This window comes from Lycorma delicatula, chromosome 2, assembly GCF_047948215.1.
Source record: "Lycorma delicatula isolate Av1 chromosome 2, ASM4794821v1, whole genome shotgun sequence".
In the NCBI taxonomy this organism is placed as follows: Eukaryota; Metazoa; Arthropoda; class Insecta; order Hemiptera; family Fulgoridae; genus Lycorma; species Lycorma delicatula.
Genome location: NC_134456.1, coordinates 206,334,456 through 206,354,724, shown reverse-complemented (window position 1 = coordinate 206,354,724; position 20,269 = coordinate 206,334,456). Strand labels below are relative to the sequence as shown.

The following is a 20,269-nucleotide window of genomic DNA, read 5'->3' as shown; positions in this document are numbered from 1 at the left end:
AAAAACATTCCTATTACTGATGCAAATTTTAAAAACGCCTATCGGGTCATTTGTGACAGATACAATAACAAAAGAATTATAGTCACAAGTCACGTTAAATCGCTATTGAATTTACCTTCAGCTAACAAGAGTAATCCTAATCAATTGCGTAAATTAATTAATGAAGTTATAACGAATTGTGATCTATTAAGGCGCTTAATTTAGAGGTAAGCTTAGACGAATTACTATTGGTTCAATTAATATTAAGCAAGGCTGATATATCAACGCGTACTAAATTCGAATCGTCCCTTAAAATAGAGCAGATCGCTACGTTAAATTCTCTCATAACCTTTTTAGAACATAAATGCCAAACAGAGCAGATACTTCATAATGAAACATACAGGGATCTCCTTCTACAGTAAACCAATTCAGTTCAAAAAACTCTTATAACAAATCAAATAAGACAAATTCAATGACAGCTACTAGTTCATTCCTTTGTAATTTATGTAAGGGTTTTCATAAATTACACAAATGCCATAAGTATACCTCACTCAGCCGGTCAGAGAGACTGAATCAAGTCAAAAGGTTCCGTTTATGTTTGAATTGTCTCAATACAGGTCATATGTCTAAAGATGAGTCCATTGTCCACCTTATGTTTCAAATGTAACAAGGGTCATCATACATCCCTTCATTGGCAAAGGATTGACAACTCAAAGGTACATCAGGCTTCTGGCTCTAGTAAACAAACCCCTGAAAATAAATCACCTAATCAATCGGATCAGTCAAAAAAAAGTTGTTATGCTAGTCCTGTAATCAAACACAAGTGTTGCTTGCAACTGCCTTGATTAATGTGCAAGATAAAAAGGGCAATTACGTTACGTGTTGCGCTATTTTGGATAATGGGTCACAGGTAAACTTCGTAACTGAAGATATAGTACAGAAATTGCAACTTTGACGATTCAAGAATCCTGTCCCAATAGAATCATTCAATAATTTGGCATATGAGTCCAAATATAATGTTAATGTACAAATCCGTTCTTTAAAATCACATTTTTCTATGAAGATAAACTGCAATGTACTTGCAAAGGTTACCACGGATCTCCCAGTAAAATTAAATTCGATTCTTGGAACATCCAGACATGGAACTTGCAGACCCAGGATTTTATGTACCACAGCGTATCGACTTGCTGCTTGGGGCACAGGTTTTTATGAAAATATTGTTAATGGAACAACAAACACGTCCGGGTTTATACCCTGTTTTACAAAAAACACAACTCGGCTGGATTGTCAGTGGTGAATTTTGTAATCAAGATGAGAAGGCAACTTCATTCCCACAGCACGGTTTTTTCACTCGACAGTGCAACTCAATCAATGATCAGCTCCAAATGTTTTGGGAACTTGAGGAAATCAATACTCCAGCTTGGTCAACTGAAGAAAGGGAATGTGAAGAACATTTCATTGCTAATATGTCAAGAAACAACCAAGGGCATTTTGTGGTCAAATTACCCCTAAAGCAGGAACTTTCAACTCTCATGGAATCAGCTGCTCTTCGTCGCCTCCAAAGACTTGATCGTCGTCTCTCTTCAGACAAGCAACTACATGATGAATATCATCATTTTCTCGATGAATACCGTAAACTAGGGCACATGCAACCCATTCCATCAACTGGTCAACCCACATATTTTCTGCCACATCATGCAGTCTTTAAACAAGACAGTACTACTACTAAAACTAGAGTAGTATTTGATGCATCGTGTAAAACATCTAATAACATCTCATTAAATGATATTTTAAGAGTCGGTCTCGTTGTTCAACAGGATCTTTGTACAATCGTATTGCGTTTCCGCAATTGTGAGATAGCATTTATCGCAGACATAAATAAAATGTATCGACAAGTTAGAATACATCTTAGCAATTATGATTGCCAGCGGATATTGTGGCTCGATTCTCCAGCGGATCCAATACAAGAGTACCAAGTCAACACAGTTACTAATGGTACTTCGTCAGCCCGATATCTTGCAACCAGATGTCTACAGAAATTGGCGGATGATGAACAATCTAACTATTCCAAGGGTGCAATAAGTATTTTAAAACATGACTTTTATGTTGATAACTGCATCTCAGGATCAAGCGATTTAGATTCGGCTGTCAAATTAGTCTCTGAACTACAATCTCTCCTCACCAGTGGTGGCTTTCAGCTTCGTAAATGGGCTTCCAATAGTGCTCAACTTCTGGAAACAATTCCTCGTGAATTTCAAGAAAATCAGTTCAGCATTGAAGTCAATGGCAATGCTACAGTAAAGGTGTTGGGCCTTCGATGGCAACCTGCACAGGATCACCTCCAACTTGTTAGTAGAATTACCTCATCACATCAACAATTTCGGCCAACTAATTTTACAAAAAGAAATGTCCTTGCTACCATTTCGTCCATATTTGATCCACTTGGTCTATTGACTCCTACAGTAATTCGTTGCAAAATATTGATGCAAAGGTTATGGAAACAAAATCTTAATTGGGATGATATCCTCCCTTCGAACTTACAGCAAGACTGGGAACTCATTTATAATTAGCTTGAACGGCTCAATGAAATTCATATTGATAGATTGGTTATGATAAAGAATCCTGTTCACATACAATTGCACGGCTTCTCAGATGCCTCTGAGGTAGCCTACGGTGCTTGTGTTTACTTCAGATCCTGCAATTCTGATGGAAATGTTGTCGTTAATTTACTTTGTGCGAAATCTAGAGTGGCAACACTCAAGCAAGTTTCCTTACCTTGTCTTGAGCTCTTAGGTGCTGTTTTGTTGGCTCGTTTGATTGTTAAGGTCAAGGCTAGTATTGATTTAAATATAAATGACACATCTACGGACAGACTCTAGCATTCTACTTGCATGGTTGAAAGGGTCTCCATCTACATGGAAGACGTTCGTTGCAAATCGCGTCAGTGAAGTGCAAGATTTAACAAAGGAATGCACCTGGCATCATGTTTCATCAGCATCCAATCCTGCGGATATGGTATCACGCGGAGTCACTCCTCAAGAACTCATAAATAACGAGTTATGGTGGCATGGTCTGTCTTGGTTGACAGAAACCCCATCACAATGGCCGTCACTTACATTTGCTGCAACCTTAATTAGTGATATTCCTGAAATGCGTCCTACCGTAAGTTTTGTCGCATCCACCTGCTCAGACGACATTTTGAAGGAATCATTTTCTCTTCCACGAGTCCAGCAAAAAATTGCATATTGTCTTCGTTTTATAAAAAATTGTAAAGATTCAAAGAATTCACGAAATCTTGGGCCACTCACTACTAAGGAATTAAAAACATCCTTAAACACTTGCTTAAAATTAGCTCAACGCGTCTGTTATTCCCAAGAACTCACGAATTTGGAAAGTCGACGGGAATTAGCTACTAAATCAATTATACGTGACTTGTACCATTAATTGATAACGCTGGTCTTCTTAGAGTTGGAGGAAGGCTACAAAATTCCGAGCTTCCATTTCAAACACAACATCAAATCATCTTATCACCGCGTCATCATCTTACGCGACTACTAATTGAGCAAGAGCATAAACGACTTATGCATGCTGATCCACAGTTATTGATCAGCTCACTTCGATCCAACTATTGGATACCTTCGGCGAGAAGGATTATAAGAAACATTCTACATAAATGTACACGTTGTTTTCGGTTATCAGCAAAACCACATAACCAGCTCATGGGAAGTCTACCTAGCAAGCGAGTTGTTCCTGCACGGCCCTTCCTTAACACGGGCGTGGAATTTGCTGGCCCATTATTCATAAAATCTGGCACACGTCGCAGCAAAGGTCGCGTTAAATGTTACGTTTCAGTATTTGTTTGCCTTGCCTTGTTACCCACGCCGTTCACTTAGAACTCGTAAGTGACTTAACTTCTGATGCTTTCCTAGCAGCTCTTCGTCGATTCATGTCACGCCGAGGAATCTGTGCAAATATCTATAGTGACAAGGCTCAAATTTCGTCGGTGCCTCTAACGAGCTTCATGAAATATATACCATGCTAAAAAATAATAATACAGCCATTTCGGAGAATCTATCAGTGGATTGTTGTCAATGGCATTTTAACCCTCCTAGCGCACCCCATTTTGGCGGCATGTGGGAAAGTGCAGTCAAGGCAATGAAATACCATCTCCGTCACATTGCTGGTAATAATTGTCTAACGTTTGAAGAAATGATGACACTACTTACGCAAGTAGAAGCTTGTTTAAATTCTAGGCCATTGTCCAAATTATCAGACGATCCTACAGATCATTCCTACCTTACTCCTGGCCGTTTCCTGGTTAGAGAACCTCTCACCATTTTCCCAGACCCTGACCTGAGTGATATGCATGTGAATAGACTAAGTAGATGGCAACTGGTCCAGCAACTCACTGGACAACTGTGGCGAAAATGGTCTACCGAATGAATACTTGACATCTTTGCAGCAGCGAGGAAAATGTTCATCATCCAACCCAAATCTGCAAAAGGGTGAAGTCGTTCTCTCAAAGACGATCAACTCCCACCTTTAAAATGGAGATTAACGGTAATTGAAGACCTTCACCCAGGTGCTGATGGCCATGTAAGAATGGTTTCAGTTCGAACGGCTCAAGGTGCAACGTTTAAACGACCTATTGTCATAATATGTCCGCTTCTTGTAAGGAAGCAAAATGACTAGTGCCTTTGAAATTGTTGTTATTACCATTTTGTGTATTTTACTTACCCTTTTACTGGTCTTTTTTGTTTTCTTGTCATATTTGCTTCGAACTGTTTAGAAGTTTTATTACAATATATTAAAGTATTGTCAAGGAGCAGACTTTTGTGATGCAGTGAAATTTTTTTACGTTGGATTGATGATGTGAAGATTGCTCTATTATATTATTTTAAGTAAAATAGTAACATTGTTGTTTTGTTTTTATTAATTAAGTAAGTTATAATAGTGGCATTAAGGTAAAGCTTCTGGAATTCATGTATTCTATTGCGTTATTTGTGAAATTCATTTGGGCATCTTGCAACATTGATGCCGTAGTATTTTTTTAGAAATATTGGTTGTTATTTTGTTTGTGTTTATCAAATTTGAATTATTAAGGTTAAAGGTTAGTCAGAACTAATTAACATGTTTTGTTTATAAGAATTTGATAGAGTTAGAAAGTTTTCAATTTTTATTCAATTTAAAATTGTTTATGATATTTGTTGATTTTGTATTTATGTTTTTCATACTTTTAACTTGTCTTTGTAATTCATATTTAGTGTGTAGCAATTAATTTTTCTTTTTTATTTGCTTTCTGTAAAAATACGATGTATTTTGACGGGTGGTATGGTTGATGTTCTGCCTGGCATTGGGTTCAGCGCGTTCTATTGCGAGCGGCTGGCAAGTTAAACACTCGACAAGAGGAGGTCATAGGGTACGGATCAGAAGGACGTCGGCTCAGCTCCTTTCACGGATCACATCAAAATTGTCGTAATGCATATTTATAATTAGTTTTCTGTTTAATGCATATTAATAATGTATTGTTGTTGTAAATAAAACATAACTAGTTCACGCATCCAGTGATCATTTACCACACCTTACAGTCCACTTAGACATTTGAGTTAAGATCGTTCAAATAGTACCATATAAAAATTTCAAAAACAGTTTACTTTCTAGATTTTCAAAACAATTGAACAATAATCTTGGGCTTTTTTCACAAGGTAAGTATCATTTTAGGCCATCAAAAATAGAAAGGATTCTTTCAATTGGAGGTAACAAACTAAGGAATCTTGTGCTGCCATGAGATAATCCTTTTTTGTTCCTATTACTTATTTTATGAGATACTTTTGTTGTATCTGTTTCCACAAATTCAAAAAACTCTAAGTTTTATTACTCTTACTGTAAATATGTGAACATATTTATAAATTTTTATAACAATAACTTCTATGTCCAGGAATGGAGAATCACATACTGTTTATACTGAACTGTGTAAAATGTGGGCTGAACAACCAATTCCTAAAAGACGTCTATCTAAAAATCACTTTGAACTTTTTTGAATATATTTCATTCCCCTTTCTCGTCATACCACCAAAATTACTGTTAGTGTTATCAGCAGTATAACAAGCCAACTTTTCTTCAAGTTTGTATTTTTTACACACTGCCATAGATACTGAGTCAAAATTTGAGCAGTGTCATCTGACAATTCATCAAGATTTATAAGTTTAACTTGAATTCCCTCCTCCAGACTGAAGTATTTTACAATCGGAACAATTTTTACTTCACTTCTGTTTGAGCTATCCATCAATACTGTTACATAATTAATGTTTTCCAAAGAATGCAACACATTATCAAATATAAATAATGAAATAAAATTAACAATAATTGCCTCAGTTTTCGTTCTAGCAGATGAAAATTTTGGGTCATAAACCTTTTAACCAGTTGAGATGTACAATCTGATGTTTTGAAACTGAGTTCATGTCTTGCAGAGTGGTGTGAAAATGTAGCTCTTTAGCAGCACATTCCAGATCACTGTTACTGTTCTCATCTTTGGCTTTAAAAAAAAATCTCTTATGTTTGCTAAAGCAGTATCATTAATAGCACTCCTCTATTTAGCTGTTTTAATGTGGTCTTCAATATCACCCTTTCCTTTATGTGCAACAGAAAATTCTCCAGTACATAATGTGCAATAAACACATTCATTGTTACTGTAATTACACAATTTCAAACATTTTTATTCCTGTTGCAGGTTAACAGTAAACACACGTTTTTTTTGCCCATTGCTAAACAATGAGACAAAAACAAATAGATATAAAAAGATCAAAAACATGTAAACGAGTTACTTCATACACTTTGAAAAATTCACGTTTTCCCTGTGGGAATTTCCCTTCTCCCTTGTACTACGACAACACAACCCTACAACCTCCCTTCCCCTCTGCCTGTTAGTTGTGTGTAAATTCCGGTACTGCCGCACTTCCGGTCCGCCATGATGACGTCACCCCGATCCCCCTTTCACTCTCACACATACACCATACACCTCTCTTCGTCACACATACACCATCCTTTCCTCCTCATTCCTTACCAGTACCACCTCCCACCAGGTAACCGCCCTTCTATTTTTATCCTTTTAAGCGACACTCTTTCCCCCTCCATCCACCAACAAATCAGAGCTATCATAAGATAAATTTATTTGATGATACCGTTGTATTTAGCGTAATTTATTTTATATCTATTGATTCGTTTCCGATTTCATTTCTTTCATAAGTGAACAATAAACATGTTCAAAGTCGACCGGTTGCGCTTGGTGGTGGCGGTTGGGGGGGAGGAATAAAGGTGATATAACAGAATATAGGAGTTCATTCTGTGAGATAACGTTGCATCGCAATCATAGTGGTCGACATCATCGTTGTTATGGAGCTAATTAAACAAGTTGATGTTCAAGTCGGTAGTCGATATTTGTCACCGTTATGTTTTAAGTTGAAATAAAGTTACGTGCACATTGTTGATCTCATCGTACATACGTTTGATAAAGACGGCAATAATTTAATTATAAAAATGACCTTTGATTCGACAATCAATCAAAAATTCTATTGTGATTTCAAATTTGGCGGTAATAGTATTGGACTTATTGGTGAAAGAAAAATAGTATTTTCGCGTTTCCAGGGTGGTGATGATCAAAAGGTGAAGCCATTAAATTAATCGACTCGTTGAATACGGTGACTTTAAACAGACTTACTTCGTATTGTATAAAAAATAATGTACTCACTGTAGACGTACATACTGCAAAAGAAAGGAAATTCACCAACACTCGTGTTGCGACCGATGGATATAGAACTTGCAATGAGACTGACTACGTTTCCGATTGTGTTACATGTGAACCACTACTTGAAGCATACGATACAAATCAAAACTCGAATATCAATTATTGTGAAATTGATCAATATGAAAGGGGATGGCCGATCGTATCTCTTTATCTTATAATGTACATGAACTATTTCGAACGTGAAACCTTTTCAATTTCATCTAAAAGGAATTTTTAATTAAAATTTAGAAGAGAGAGAGAGAGAGAGAGAGAGAGAGAAGGATCAACAAGATGTAAAAAAATGGTTTAAATAGTCCTTTTCAGGACTACAACACAAATTTCCACATACATACACTAAACCCCTTCATACAGTAATGTACAACTGTTTTTTTTTAATAATAGTTACTTGCATTGCTGGAGAAAAGGTTCCAGGACCTGTGATATAATCTGATACTGGATCCGTCCAATGTCAAATTATGTTACCAATGGGGAGGAGAGTGTTTAACACATTTAAATTAGACTTTCCACTTTGTGCACAAGTAGACAGCTACAACGGCTGATGTGCTATCAACCTTTGAAGTAATACATTAAAATTTAAGAAAATAATTTTGATGGCAAAATCCCGAGGGAATTTTCATGATGACGGACTTGCGGTCAGAATGTTTATTTCATTTACGTTTAATGTTCATTTACTGACGATTTTGAAATTAATTTGTCGAACACCATTGTATTTAGTGCAATACCAGGTAAGTAGTTTCCGATTACGTTTTTTAGAAGATTGGGTTGGGGTAAACATGATCAAGGTTAACCGAATGCGTACGTGAACGATGATAGGCTAGTTCCAGCTGGTCCGATTGTTATATCGTAACATTAAGCTTAATGCAAACGAATAAAATAAATGTTTTTTAAACACACAAGCATACCCCTTACTATAACTATCAGTTGCCGAGATATAGGTTAAGTCGGATCCAAAAAGAAATCTCATGATCTAGCCTTGCATCGGATGCTCGCACCTAGGCTCACACGAGTCCCAGAGGATATTTATTATTCATTCGATTGATTAATATAATTAAAGCCCAGCTTGCAATTCATTTAGTTCACAGTTCAAACCCTGCTCACATTTCATTTATTTCACAGTTCCAGTTCATTTAGATCGTTTCAATAATCTACTTATTCTTTAATCTTTCCAGATCACCTCCCACGGATGAGATTAGGATAGGTTACGGTGAAAGGAGTGCGGTAATGGAAATATTATTTAATTCTCCCGCTCACCTGTGACGTCGTAGCAGAGGATTACAATCAGCTAATGTGCGAGTATGTGTAGCTGATTTCAACAGGTTCAAACATGTTCAAGTTTGCGCGCGCATAGCTGCAACAAGGTAGGGTGAGAAAAGGTATAGCGGGCCAGGTTAGGTTATAGTGGGCTATGCCCACTAACATTATATATCTGGGCTATGTGTATATAGTGGGTATTTATATTGTATATTTTATAACATAAATATATTCTGTTTATATCAAACAGTAAAGATGCCTCCTAAAAAATCATGCAACTGGTGAAGCTCTTTTCAATAATTCTGATTATGATTGTACCGTCTCTGTAGCTGATTGAGTTTTTGTCCTTGGTGAAAACGCATGCGTACTCCTCATTTTAGACGGGGTAATTTTACGATTTACACAGTGATTTAAACACTAATACAATATTGGTCATTGTTGAGCAGCTATTGGTACCATATAGCCAACTTCGAAAAAACAATTTTCTAAATAATTTATTGTATTTCTATCATTAATAAAAAAATTTATTACCAAGTAATTTTTATAAATTTATTTACTTTTATTTTACAATTATTGTGTAATTTCCGGTTTTTTAAAAATATTTTTTAACAAAAATTTTTAACAGTAATCTCGTTTTACAAATTTTTCACATCAACAAAAAAGAATTTGGTTTTTGTTTACATTAAATAAGTACTTTTGTAACAAATGTAGTAATGTACTGTGTAAATAAAATTAGAATTTTTCTAACTTTGTTGTATTCAACTTATCTTGCACCATTTTGTTCAGAATTAAATTCTCTAAAAGTTTATTTTAAAATTGTATGTGTTTGTAACAAAATCTTTGGGACCTCTTTTGGTAATCGAGCACCACTTTTTTCTTCCAAATCAGCGGGTATTTGGAGGTATTTGTAGAGAAATTATAAATATAATCTCATTGAAAACAATTTGTCACTCAACTTTCCGAAAAGCTGATGCTGTACATCTTCAGCTATATCACCAATTCGACGGGCAACAGTATCACCTGATAGGTCTATGGACTTCAATTGTTTGACAAAACTATCTCCAAACATTGTTTCTACAATCTCAATTGCAGCTGGAAAAATGAGCTCTTCACCAATGATGTGAGACTTCCTACATCTGGCTATTTTATATGAAACTTTGTCAGAGGCAAGTAAAGCTTTTTCATTTACAAAGTATTTTTTTAAAAAATGATTGCTTTTCATATGATTTTAATTTTAATTCGAAGAATTCTCGGGGTTTGTTAACGTACCCATTATGAAGCGTTTCCAAATGTCGTTTATGTTTATTAGGTTTCATGCTGTCTGCTGCCAAAAGTTTTGATCAAATTACACTCAGGAGCCTTTCTTCTTCATTTCTTTCAGTAATGGTAAACCTAAAATGTAAGTATTCTTGAGAATATTTTCTTGATTCTATTTTCAGAACCACGCTCGTCTGTGCATTTGTTGATGCTTCACTATCGTCTAATGCTAGCTTACATCCACATAAAGATTTATCCATGATTCTGTATAAATCTACTGCGTGAATATTTAAGTCTTTTTTTGGGAGATTGTCTTAACCGTTCAAAAATTCCGGTAGTATTCCTAATTTCTTGAAATTCATTTTGGATCCTTTGTTGAAGTTCCTCAATGTTGAGTTCAATAAACAATAATATGTTTCAAAGGGCCCCACAGGTAGAATTCAAGAAGGTTAAGTCAGTTGTTCGAGCAGGCCAGGGTACTGGCCCACCGCGGCCTAACCATTTTTCATGAAAAGTTTCTTGCAGGAAATCTGATACCAAATGACTGAAATGTGCTGGAGCTCTGTCATGGTGAAACCACATATTCCTCTTAACTGTACAGGTAAGTCTTCTAATAAAATGTGAAAGATTTTCGGTTAAATGATTGAGATAGTTTTTTCCATTTAAACGATTTGGCAGAATGACAGAACTCAAAAGATAGTCATTAAAAATACCTGTTCATATGTTTAGGGAAAATCTTTGTTGATTGCTACTTTGGAAAGTGCCATGAGGATTTTTGTCGCTCCAGACACGCCGGTTGTGATAATTTGGAACACCATTCCTGTTGAAAGAAGCTTCGTTTTTACATTGTTAAGATGATCAACAGTAATAGTCGCTGTGTAAAATTATTCAAAAGTGAAAAATTAATATCAATTGTTTTATTATTATTTAATATTAAATCTTATATGAAAAAATTATTACTTAATCTGATACTAATTTACAGTACTACAATTACAATAAATATTTAGTAGAATTGAACTTAAAGTGGAGAACATGAAAACAGGCACAAAATTACATCAATTTTCTCCAATAACTCGACTATTTGTTAACCGATTTAAATAAAATAAAATGTCATTTTGTTCAAAATAAAAAAGTTAATATATTAGCAAATAACATACATTTTGATAAAACTAATATTTACGGAGATATAACAGATTGAGAAATAAACATGGCCGCCATATTGTAATTTGAGAAGGTATTTAATTCCTATTTTTTGCTAATTTTAAAACTTTATTACCCAGACGTATTAATGTGATTCGTCAATCTGAACCTGAGTTATAAATTTGTATAAAAAAATTATAAAATGGCGGACAGCGGGAGAACGAAGGAGAAATTGCCATTTTTCGTAAGGATATATTTTGTTTGGTTTTACAAGTAGAATCCGAAAACGTATAGTCAGCCCACCATTTTAGAAATATGTTTTGTGTGTGTGTAATATATATATATACCTCAACATTTGTACCTCGGCATTTTTAATTAGATCGCAGTCTTTTGAAAATAATATTTTATTGCACTACTACGTTTAGTTCAAATTAATATGTTTCCCAAAAAAGTATTTTTTTAAAATTATAATATACAACTTAAAATATTAATAAATTTAACTTAATTTATTAACTAAAATAGACACACTTATTTTCACCACTGATGGTGTTGCAAAATACTGATGTTTTTGTTTCTACCTGACCGCAGAATTAAGCTAGTGATTTTCGCAGCCTAATTCTCTATGAACTAAGAATTGTTGTCGCTGTGTACGTAGGTAAACATAACCTAATTTATGTTTAGGAAGATTTGTAATTGTGTATGTGAGATACAAACTTGTTTCTCAAAATGTTACTTAAATTACAGTTTTGTTAGGCATTTTGTCATTAGCATTTAATAATCTTAACTTTAGAGTTTTAATTTCTGTAAAAGTTGTAGAAGATAAAGAGTACAGCATGTCTATAAGTTTGAATTCTTATTTACAGCAGGTACGTTAACGAAGTTTTATTAAAAAATTCTTTTAACCAATCGAAATTTATTGGCTATATAAGTTATTTGCTGTCCTTCCTTTCAGAAATACAGTTTTCACACTTTATTTCGACTTTCAATTCACTGTCAGTTTTTATTTATTTAAGTACATACGATTTTACGTATGTATTTTTGAGAAGGATTACCGAGATTGTTATTTATGCATTAGCAAATCTGTCACAATCTGAGTTTGTAAATTGAATTTATCGTTACGTACGTTCTATTTTTAGTTATTTATCAGAATTTGAAAAGTTTCTTTTACCTTAGAATTTGTGATGAATTTTATTGTTTACATTTTTTAGTAAAACTGGCGTCATGTTAAATTTGGTGCAATCATTGCCTGAATTATGTTACTTGCCTGGAAATTTTACTTTTGAGAAGATATAATTCTGAGATGTGAATGTGTTTTGAAGTTATGATTATAAACAGTTATACCAGCGTAATTAAGAAGGGTTTGTGTATTTTGTAGACCTATTGATTAGATAAAAACTGTTAATTTAAATACTAGGAGGATAAGCAAACAGCATATCTTCTTCGTAATGCATGTTTGACAGTATTTTTCCTCCATGTTGTCGGCACTACAATTTCAAAATTATTCATTTTTTCTGATATACAACCAAATATAAATTCGACAGACTTCCCCCAATTTTGAATAAATGTTTTTTAATTAATTTTATGGTAATCCACAGTGACAGTAATAGAATTGATATTTTACACTGTGATCCAGTTGAGTTGTGGAAATCCAATTATTAATCTAAATGGTTTTAAGTCGGTTTCCATATTTCTAAGGATGTAAATTTCATTATTCTATCATTATAACCATAGTTTATTTTGTTTTTGTTCTAAAAGCTGTGCAGTAAGGTCCAAATTGGTTATATTGAGGATTTTGTCTATTTATCATATTAAGGTTTATGTCTGAATCTGTTTCTGTTGTGTCTTGCTGTTTATTTTGTGTAGAAGTTAGTCAGTAATTGTGGTTGTATATATGAGAGTTCTGCATATTTTATTATTACATTGTTCTAAGAATAATTAGCATGGTTATATTGTATAGTTTATAAAACATGGTTTAGACTACTGAGTTTGTGTGAGGTTGGGTGATTTAAGATATTGTGAATAAATGTTTATTTTTTATATTGAAATCTATGAACATAAGTATTGGAGGTAGAAGGGAAAAATTGTGTAGGCAGACCACGTTTGGAGTATGTAAAACAAATTGTTGGGGATGTAGGATGTAGAGGGTATACTGAAATGAAACGACTAGCACTAGATAGGGAATCTTGGAGAGCTGCATCAAACCAGTCAAACGACTGAAGACAAAAAAAAAAAGTATTGAACGTAAAGACTATGAGCATAATGTAATATTTTCTTTACAGAAAATATGAACAAAATATAAAGAAATCCAAACATATGGATTATGTTCATATTCAGCCACATTCATAATTAAGAGTTCATGGTCTAGTATCCTGTTGCTGTTACCATTTTTGTAGTTTAATTTTATTTGACATTTAGACTGGCAAACATTTCGATACTTATTTATCCTAATGTTGAAATGTATGTGTTGTTTTAGGTTTCAAATGCTTGGAGAGAGAAAGATGGTCCAAAACTATCAGTAAGTGTATTTTTAAAAGGTTTTATCGTTATTTATTTTTAATTTTGGTTGTATTGTGTATTTGTATATTCATATATTGTTTTGATGCATACATATATGTGAATTCAATTTATTACTAATTTAAATTTCATGATTTAGTCAAATATTTATATTTGCCGTCATATATCTTTTCTCGCCTTGTCTCTTTCCATTTTATTAAAGTATTTATAATCTGCCATGTATTGTTGTCTGTTTGACAATTAAAGAAATTGCTTCAGTAGTTATTTTTCTCTTTCAATTCTCTTAATGTAAGAAGTAAACAAATATTGTGGGAGGTATAATAAAAAATGTGATGAATGTTGCTGTGAATACCATCCATGGTATGGCAATACAGGAAGCAACTTGGTATGGCATGTTGAACTTTAGTAACAGTGTACGATAACTTTCTGCTTGTTACATAAACAGTAAAATCAGTTGGTTGTGAGCCACAGTTGAAAGATGTGTTTTAAAATGTGTTATAAATCATGGATTGCAAACAATCCATTAACATGAATTTTCTTTCTTACTGCCAAAAAGGGCTAAAGAAACAAAAAATGTTACAATTAGTTCATGTCTTTGTGTGCAGTGAACTTGAAAATGCTTTAAGAATGGTTTGAAAAATACCACAGTGATTGTGAATCTGTTGAAAACAAGGAGAGATCAGAACACTCTTCAATTTAAAAAACCCAAAGAGTAAGCAAAATTATTCCATCAGAATGTCTCTTGACTATTATGGAAATTTCTGAAGGTCTCGATGTAATTTATGGTTTCACTCATAACATTTTAACTGCATTTGTACATCAGGTGTGTGCAAAATTTGTTCTATGTTTTGACAGTGAAAAAAAACAAAAGTGTTAGTAAATTTCATTGGAGTTTCACTATTGTACTTTATTTTTGGGAGCGAAAAACCCTTTCACATTATCATCATCCATGCAAAAATAATAACAAGAGGCTTCTTCTCAATAAAACATTAGTAAAACAGGGTTATAACTATGATGACAACTAAGATAATAACAGGAATAAAATTGAAATAGTAAAAGAAACGTAACAATTAGAATAATACATGAAATGTGAACAACAAAGTAATATCAATATTTTGATGGGTTAGATCTTATTAAGTAAATTAATCCTTTTAAAGTAATAATACCCGATCTAGTACATTCTTGTCATTTCCAAGGATGCGCTGTATTTCCCTTGGCATTTTAAATTTGTGATGTAAGACCACATAGCGTATGCAGTCCACAAGGATGTGGTGCACAGTCAAGCAGCAGTCACATCAGATGCACAGTTGTGCGCTCTCTGCTAAAATAAGATGTTCATGAATAGCCCTAGTATGTCCTAATTGCAATCGACAGGCAAGGCAGACCACTTCCTCTCTGTGAATTTTCCTGTTTAATGGAAATAATGATATTGATAGTTGTAACTAGAGTGGAGAAATATGGTTGACTATATGCATTTTTAGCAGCAGAATCCGCACATTCATTACCCAGGATTCCCATATGGCTAGGGATCCAGTAGAAATTCACCTGTATGTTTTGACAATTTAACTGAGCGATTGCATTATGTATTTCAGTGGCAATAGTTTGTCTGAAATTGCTAAACCTCTGAAGCTTGAAGGGCACTATTTGAATCATTACTGATAAGGATGTGACAATATTTTGATTTAATGATATTCAAGGCCATTTGATGGTGTTTAGTTCAATGCTGTTGACACTTGTAATACCAGGTAGACCAAACACATAAGTTGTGTCATTTACAATAAAAGCATATCCAACGGTATCATTCTGTTTTGACCATCTGTTTATACTACTCCTTCTGGAATGTCTGATAAAAATGGTGAAATGTTTGCTGAAATACAAAAGGAGTTGTTAATTTTTTATTATATACGGTGAGGTCATAATTAAGATTAATGGGGTTGTGTATCCATGGTGGATGTGTACAGGGATAGGTTGGGAAAATGGAAGATGGGTCAAAATGTAAAAGAAAGATTAATCTTCGGGTATGGACACCCATTGGTGTCTGGGCACAATTGTGCTGCTTTAAATTCTAACTTTCTAAGGAATGTCTTCAAGGGAAACTTAAGCATATGGTTTGTTCCTAAGACCAAGGCTCAGAATTCTCACTGGAAACTTCTTGGGTTCTCATGCCAAAAATGTGTCAGTTAAGATCCAATTGAAATTGATGCTGATTGTGTTTTTCGATTTCTATGGAATTGTGCAAAATGAGTTTGTATCCAGGAGTACCTATGATGAACTCTGAATATTTTAATGGTCCATTAGATCATTTAAAAATAATGTGTAAATTAAACGACCTAAGAAATGGGAAAATGGTTTCATCCTCCATAATGACACATTGTTTCTGGTATGGTAGTTTGTCAAATAAAAACATTACAATGTTCATTATTAACATTACAATCCATCTTATTCACTGTATCTGTACTGTGCTACTTTTGGGTCGTTACAAAGTCAAAATGATCGTGAAATGAAAACATCTTGAATCATCAGGACATCTAGGCAGCCACTTCAGAAAAACTAAAGTCACTCACCAAAAAGAAGTTACAGAATTGCATCAGAAAGTGGCCACAATAATGAGATAAGTGTTTTTGAAGTGAGGAAACTAATTTTAATTTTTTTAAATATAAACATAAATTGTATTTTTTTATCACATCTCTTATGTTGAGTGGTAAAACCAAATTTTATAGGCAACCTGGCTGTTTCACAAGTCACCAAAAATGACATATACACCCTCAAGATTAATGAATCCCATTTCAGGCTTTCTAAGAAAAGTGCGGAGTAAAGTGGTTCCCTGTTCCTGCAGGCAATGTGTAGTTATTCACTGTAGTTAGTCAGTTGTTGGATGGCACCACTGAAAGTTGAACATAAATATATATATTATTATTATTACTCATGATACCACACTCTTCTCACCATAGGATTAGGCGTAGCTGATTAGTGAGCATCATTATTCTTAAAAAAAAAGCAACTCAGAGTGTGGTATTTCTTATACTTAGCTGCTTTTTTTTTTATATCTAAGCCATAAGAAAGGTTGGGACAGTTAGTGTAAAGCAATCAGTTTTTGTGGTCTTTTTTCTACAGTGAAACAAAGCATTGTACAGAATGTTTTAGGAAGATACTGCTGCAGTTAAAAAATGTATTCCTCTCGATTAAAATAATTTAAATAGTTCATATTAACATAGGTTCAGAAAAACATTCAAAAAATTTTCTCCCCCACGTCTGGAATAATTTTTTGGAAAATCCATGTGAAACAAAAAAATAGCAAAAGGTTATCTTCCCATTAAAAAAATTGCCCAAATATAAAAAATGTTTTGTCAAAAATCTTGTTAGTATTAAATTTTAAACCAATTTGTGTAAAAAAGAAAAAATTTCAATTCTAAAAATGTCACAAGAGATATGTCATTTATATTACTGGCATCATAGCTCTACTCCTATGCTGCAAGAAGGAAATTATGATAATCACTCAAAAAATGGGATATGGTTTTTTTTAAATTTCTTGATGTTTCATGATCCAGGGACCCCAAAAACAAAAACAAAAATTTGGGGGCAATGTTTGTGCATTGGTGTATTTTGAAGCTTAATATCTTGACTGGATAACCCAATTTTGATGAATTTGGCACAGAGACTCGTGTTGTTTATCAGGCTTGTAAGCCTGATAAACAACATGTTTGTTAGTAAAGGTTTGGGTCAGTATCTCCAGGGGGTGAGAGGATGAGATAGATAGTTTGGATAGATTGACTTTGGGGTCAATCTATCAAAAATTTTCCTAACATAACCTCACTTTATATTAAGCTTAGTGCATGCTTATCTTACCATTTAAAAAAAAATTCGTTTTCCCTACAATCTAAATAGCTGTCTAGGTACTAATCAAGAAGATGCCCGCAGGCGATCTGTAGTTATTCAGTTAGTTAGATGGAACAATGAAAGGAGAAAATAAATAAATAAAAATTATAATTAACTTTATATAAAGTTTATATAACTAACTAAATATATATATATATCAAGCTGTAATATTTCTTCAATAATTCTGCCTGGAGGACAAAAAAAAATGGTTCAAATAACTGTGCCTAAGTGCAACTTCCATTATTCAGAACATATGCTGCTGGATCATTAATATCTTTAGATAAAATCCTTGTTAGAGTGATCAATATATATTTTATTTATATTTAGTTTATTTAGTTACATAGTTTATTTACCATTAATAAGGAGGACATGAAACTGAGCAATGTGTGTGCAAGCGTGCATGTGTGATACATAAATCTAAAACCATAAATATAATCTAACCAAACTTAACCTACGCTTTGCTACCCTTCCCTCGCCAGTCAAGGTTAGCGAGAGTAGGTTAAGTTTGGTTAGATTATATTTATAATTATTTTTATTTATTATATAAAGTTAGATTATAATTTTAATTTATTTTCTCCTTTCATTGGCGACATCTAACAACTAACTACAGATTGCCTTTCTTCTGCGGGCATCTTCTTGAAAAGTACCATTATTTGTTTATTTAGTGCATATTTTTTAACTGAATTTTTTGAATTATCAATTCAAAATTAATAATATTTTTTTTTTTTATATTTTAAATTGAATTAACCGAAAACTTCAAAAAATTTTTCCATGTATCATAATTTTTCCACTATGTAAAAATAAATAATCAATGTCAGAAAAGTACAAGTCGACAAGGCAAAGTTCATATTTGTGGACAGCAGCAATGTTATTTTGTTTGGCTGTAGACGAAGATGGAGATATAGCAACAGTACAGTCTGGACTTAGTCCTACTGAAAGTGATATACTTGTCAATTCATTGTAAACAAGAAATGTTGCCTGTTTAAAATAGGTTAACTATTTTTTGGCACCTGTAATTTCTGTCTGATTATGGTAATAACACAATTAAAAATATTAATTTACATTACTGTATTCATAAATTAAATAAATTTAATGTGCTATTAATTACAATAATTTAATTTAGTAAATGTTTTCATTAAAATGGTACTGTAGTTCACAGCATCATTTTCAAAGCTGATAGTAATAATTTGGACATAATAAGCATACGGAATCGCAACAAGTTTGATACAGCTGCAGAATAAAAAATGAAATATTAATATTAATTTACTAAATGATCAATACTTCCTCAATACAGTCCTTACCAATTTCATCTGCAGTTTCCGTAAAACTATCTTCTGTGTAGGCCAACAACTTGACTTGGTTTCACTTCCACCAGAATTAATTTCCAATTTATCTTCACTACATGATGTCTCATCATCGTCCGTATCTATAAGTATAATTATGCTTTCAGTGGCATCTCCCATTAATGCTTCTGCTTTCCAGTAAGAATCCATTATCTCCTGAACTTTTGACAATGATGTTTTCTAGTAATTAACAAAATTGCATCTAATATAACGGCTCAGTTCTGTTGATGACACATTGTGTTATTTAGTATCTTGTCTCATTCATATTTTGTCTATTTGTATAATTCATATTCTGCAGTGTAGTTTGACCATTTCTAAAAGTTCTTTTTTTTTGTTAGATCTGGGTCGTAGTTAATTTTATTCTTTGGAACCATTCTTGAATATCTCTTTCCAGTGAATTGGATGACAGAGGTTTATTTTTTTGTTTACTATGGTAAGATGCGTTATCTATGACTAAAATACAATTTGTTGCTAGCCCCGGTATAACTTGCTTTTCAATATTTCAAAAAATTTTCATTGTTCATCTTTTTATGATAATCTTCTGTTATGCTCTTGGAATCGTACATTAAGATAGCACCATCTATGAATTCCGTGAGCCACAGTTAAGTGGTCACCACAGCACTACTATTAACAAAAACAACTGGTTCATCGTCACTTTGCCAGCACTTTTTACCATATAATTTGTGTACACCCAAGTTTGATCTAATTATGTGACTGGTCTATTTTGCTCAGAATTTGCATTTTCTCTTAGATATCTAAGAAAGATGCACATTTTGCGATTACATCATCTTGTTCACACAAAATTAGTCTATTGTTTTTTACACGTCCTGAATTGAAAACCCATAGATTTTATAATTTTCCTTAGTGTTTCCCTACTAGCAACATTTCCTACTAGTAACATTCAGTTCCTCGCAATAAAAATTGTGTAGTTTTCCTTTGTAGGTATTTCCTTATAGAATTCAGAATATTTAAAAAATCCTCCTGTTGAAGTCAACACACCTGTTGGTGCCACACCTATTGAAATAATCTATTTCATATTTATTATGAGGAGTATTATTATCATTACTTAAACCAAAACAATTGGTGTAAGAAATTTATAAGATAT

At 33.4% G+C, this 20,269-nt stretch overlaps 2 protein-coding genes across 3 annotated transcripts in view; both read left to right on the top strand.

Annotated features, from left to right (window-relative positions):
• The first annotated feature begins 1,118 nt into the window (after positions 1-1,118).
• LOC142320045 (uncharacterized) lies at positions 1,119-2,549 on the top strand. Its single transcript, XM_075357723.1, has one exon. The coding sequence runs from the start codon at positions 1,119-1,121 to the stop codon at positions 2,547-2,549; it is 1,431 nt and encodes a 476-aa protein (XP_075213838.1).
• A 9,472-nt stretch (positions 2,550-12,021) lies between these two features.
• The window catches only part of PCID2 (PCI domain-containing protein 2), a 34,007-nt gene continuing 25,759 nt past the window's right edge, over positions 12,022-20,269 (top strand). Inside the window, exons 1-2 of one of the 2 annotated variants that reach the window (XM_075358060.1) lie at positions 12,022-12,086; positions 13,905-13,946. Coding sequence is in view for 1 of the 2 variants with exons in the window: in XM_075358059.1 (XP_075214174.1) it covers positions 12,265-12,297; positions 13,905-13,946 (75 nt within the window). In the remaining variant the exon portion in view is untranslated. The other variant, XM_075358059.1, reaches the window with a different exon arrangement.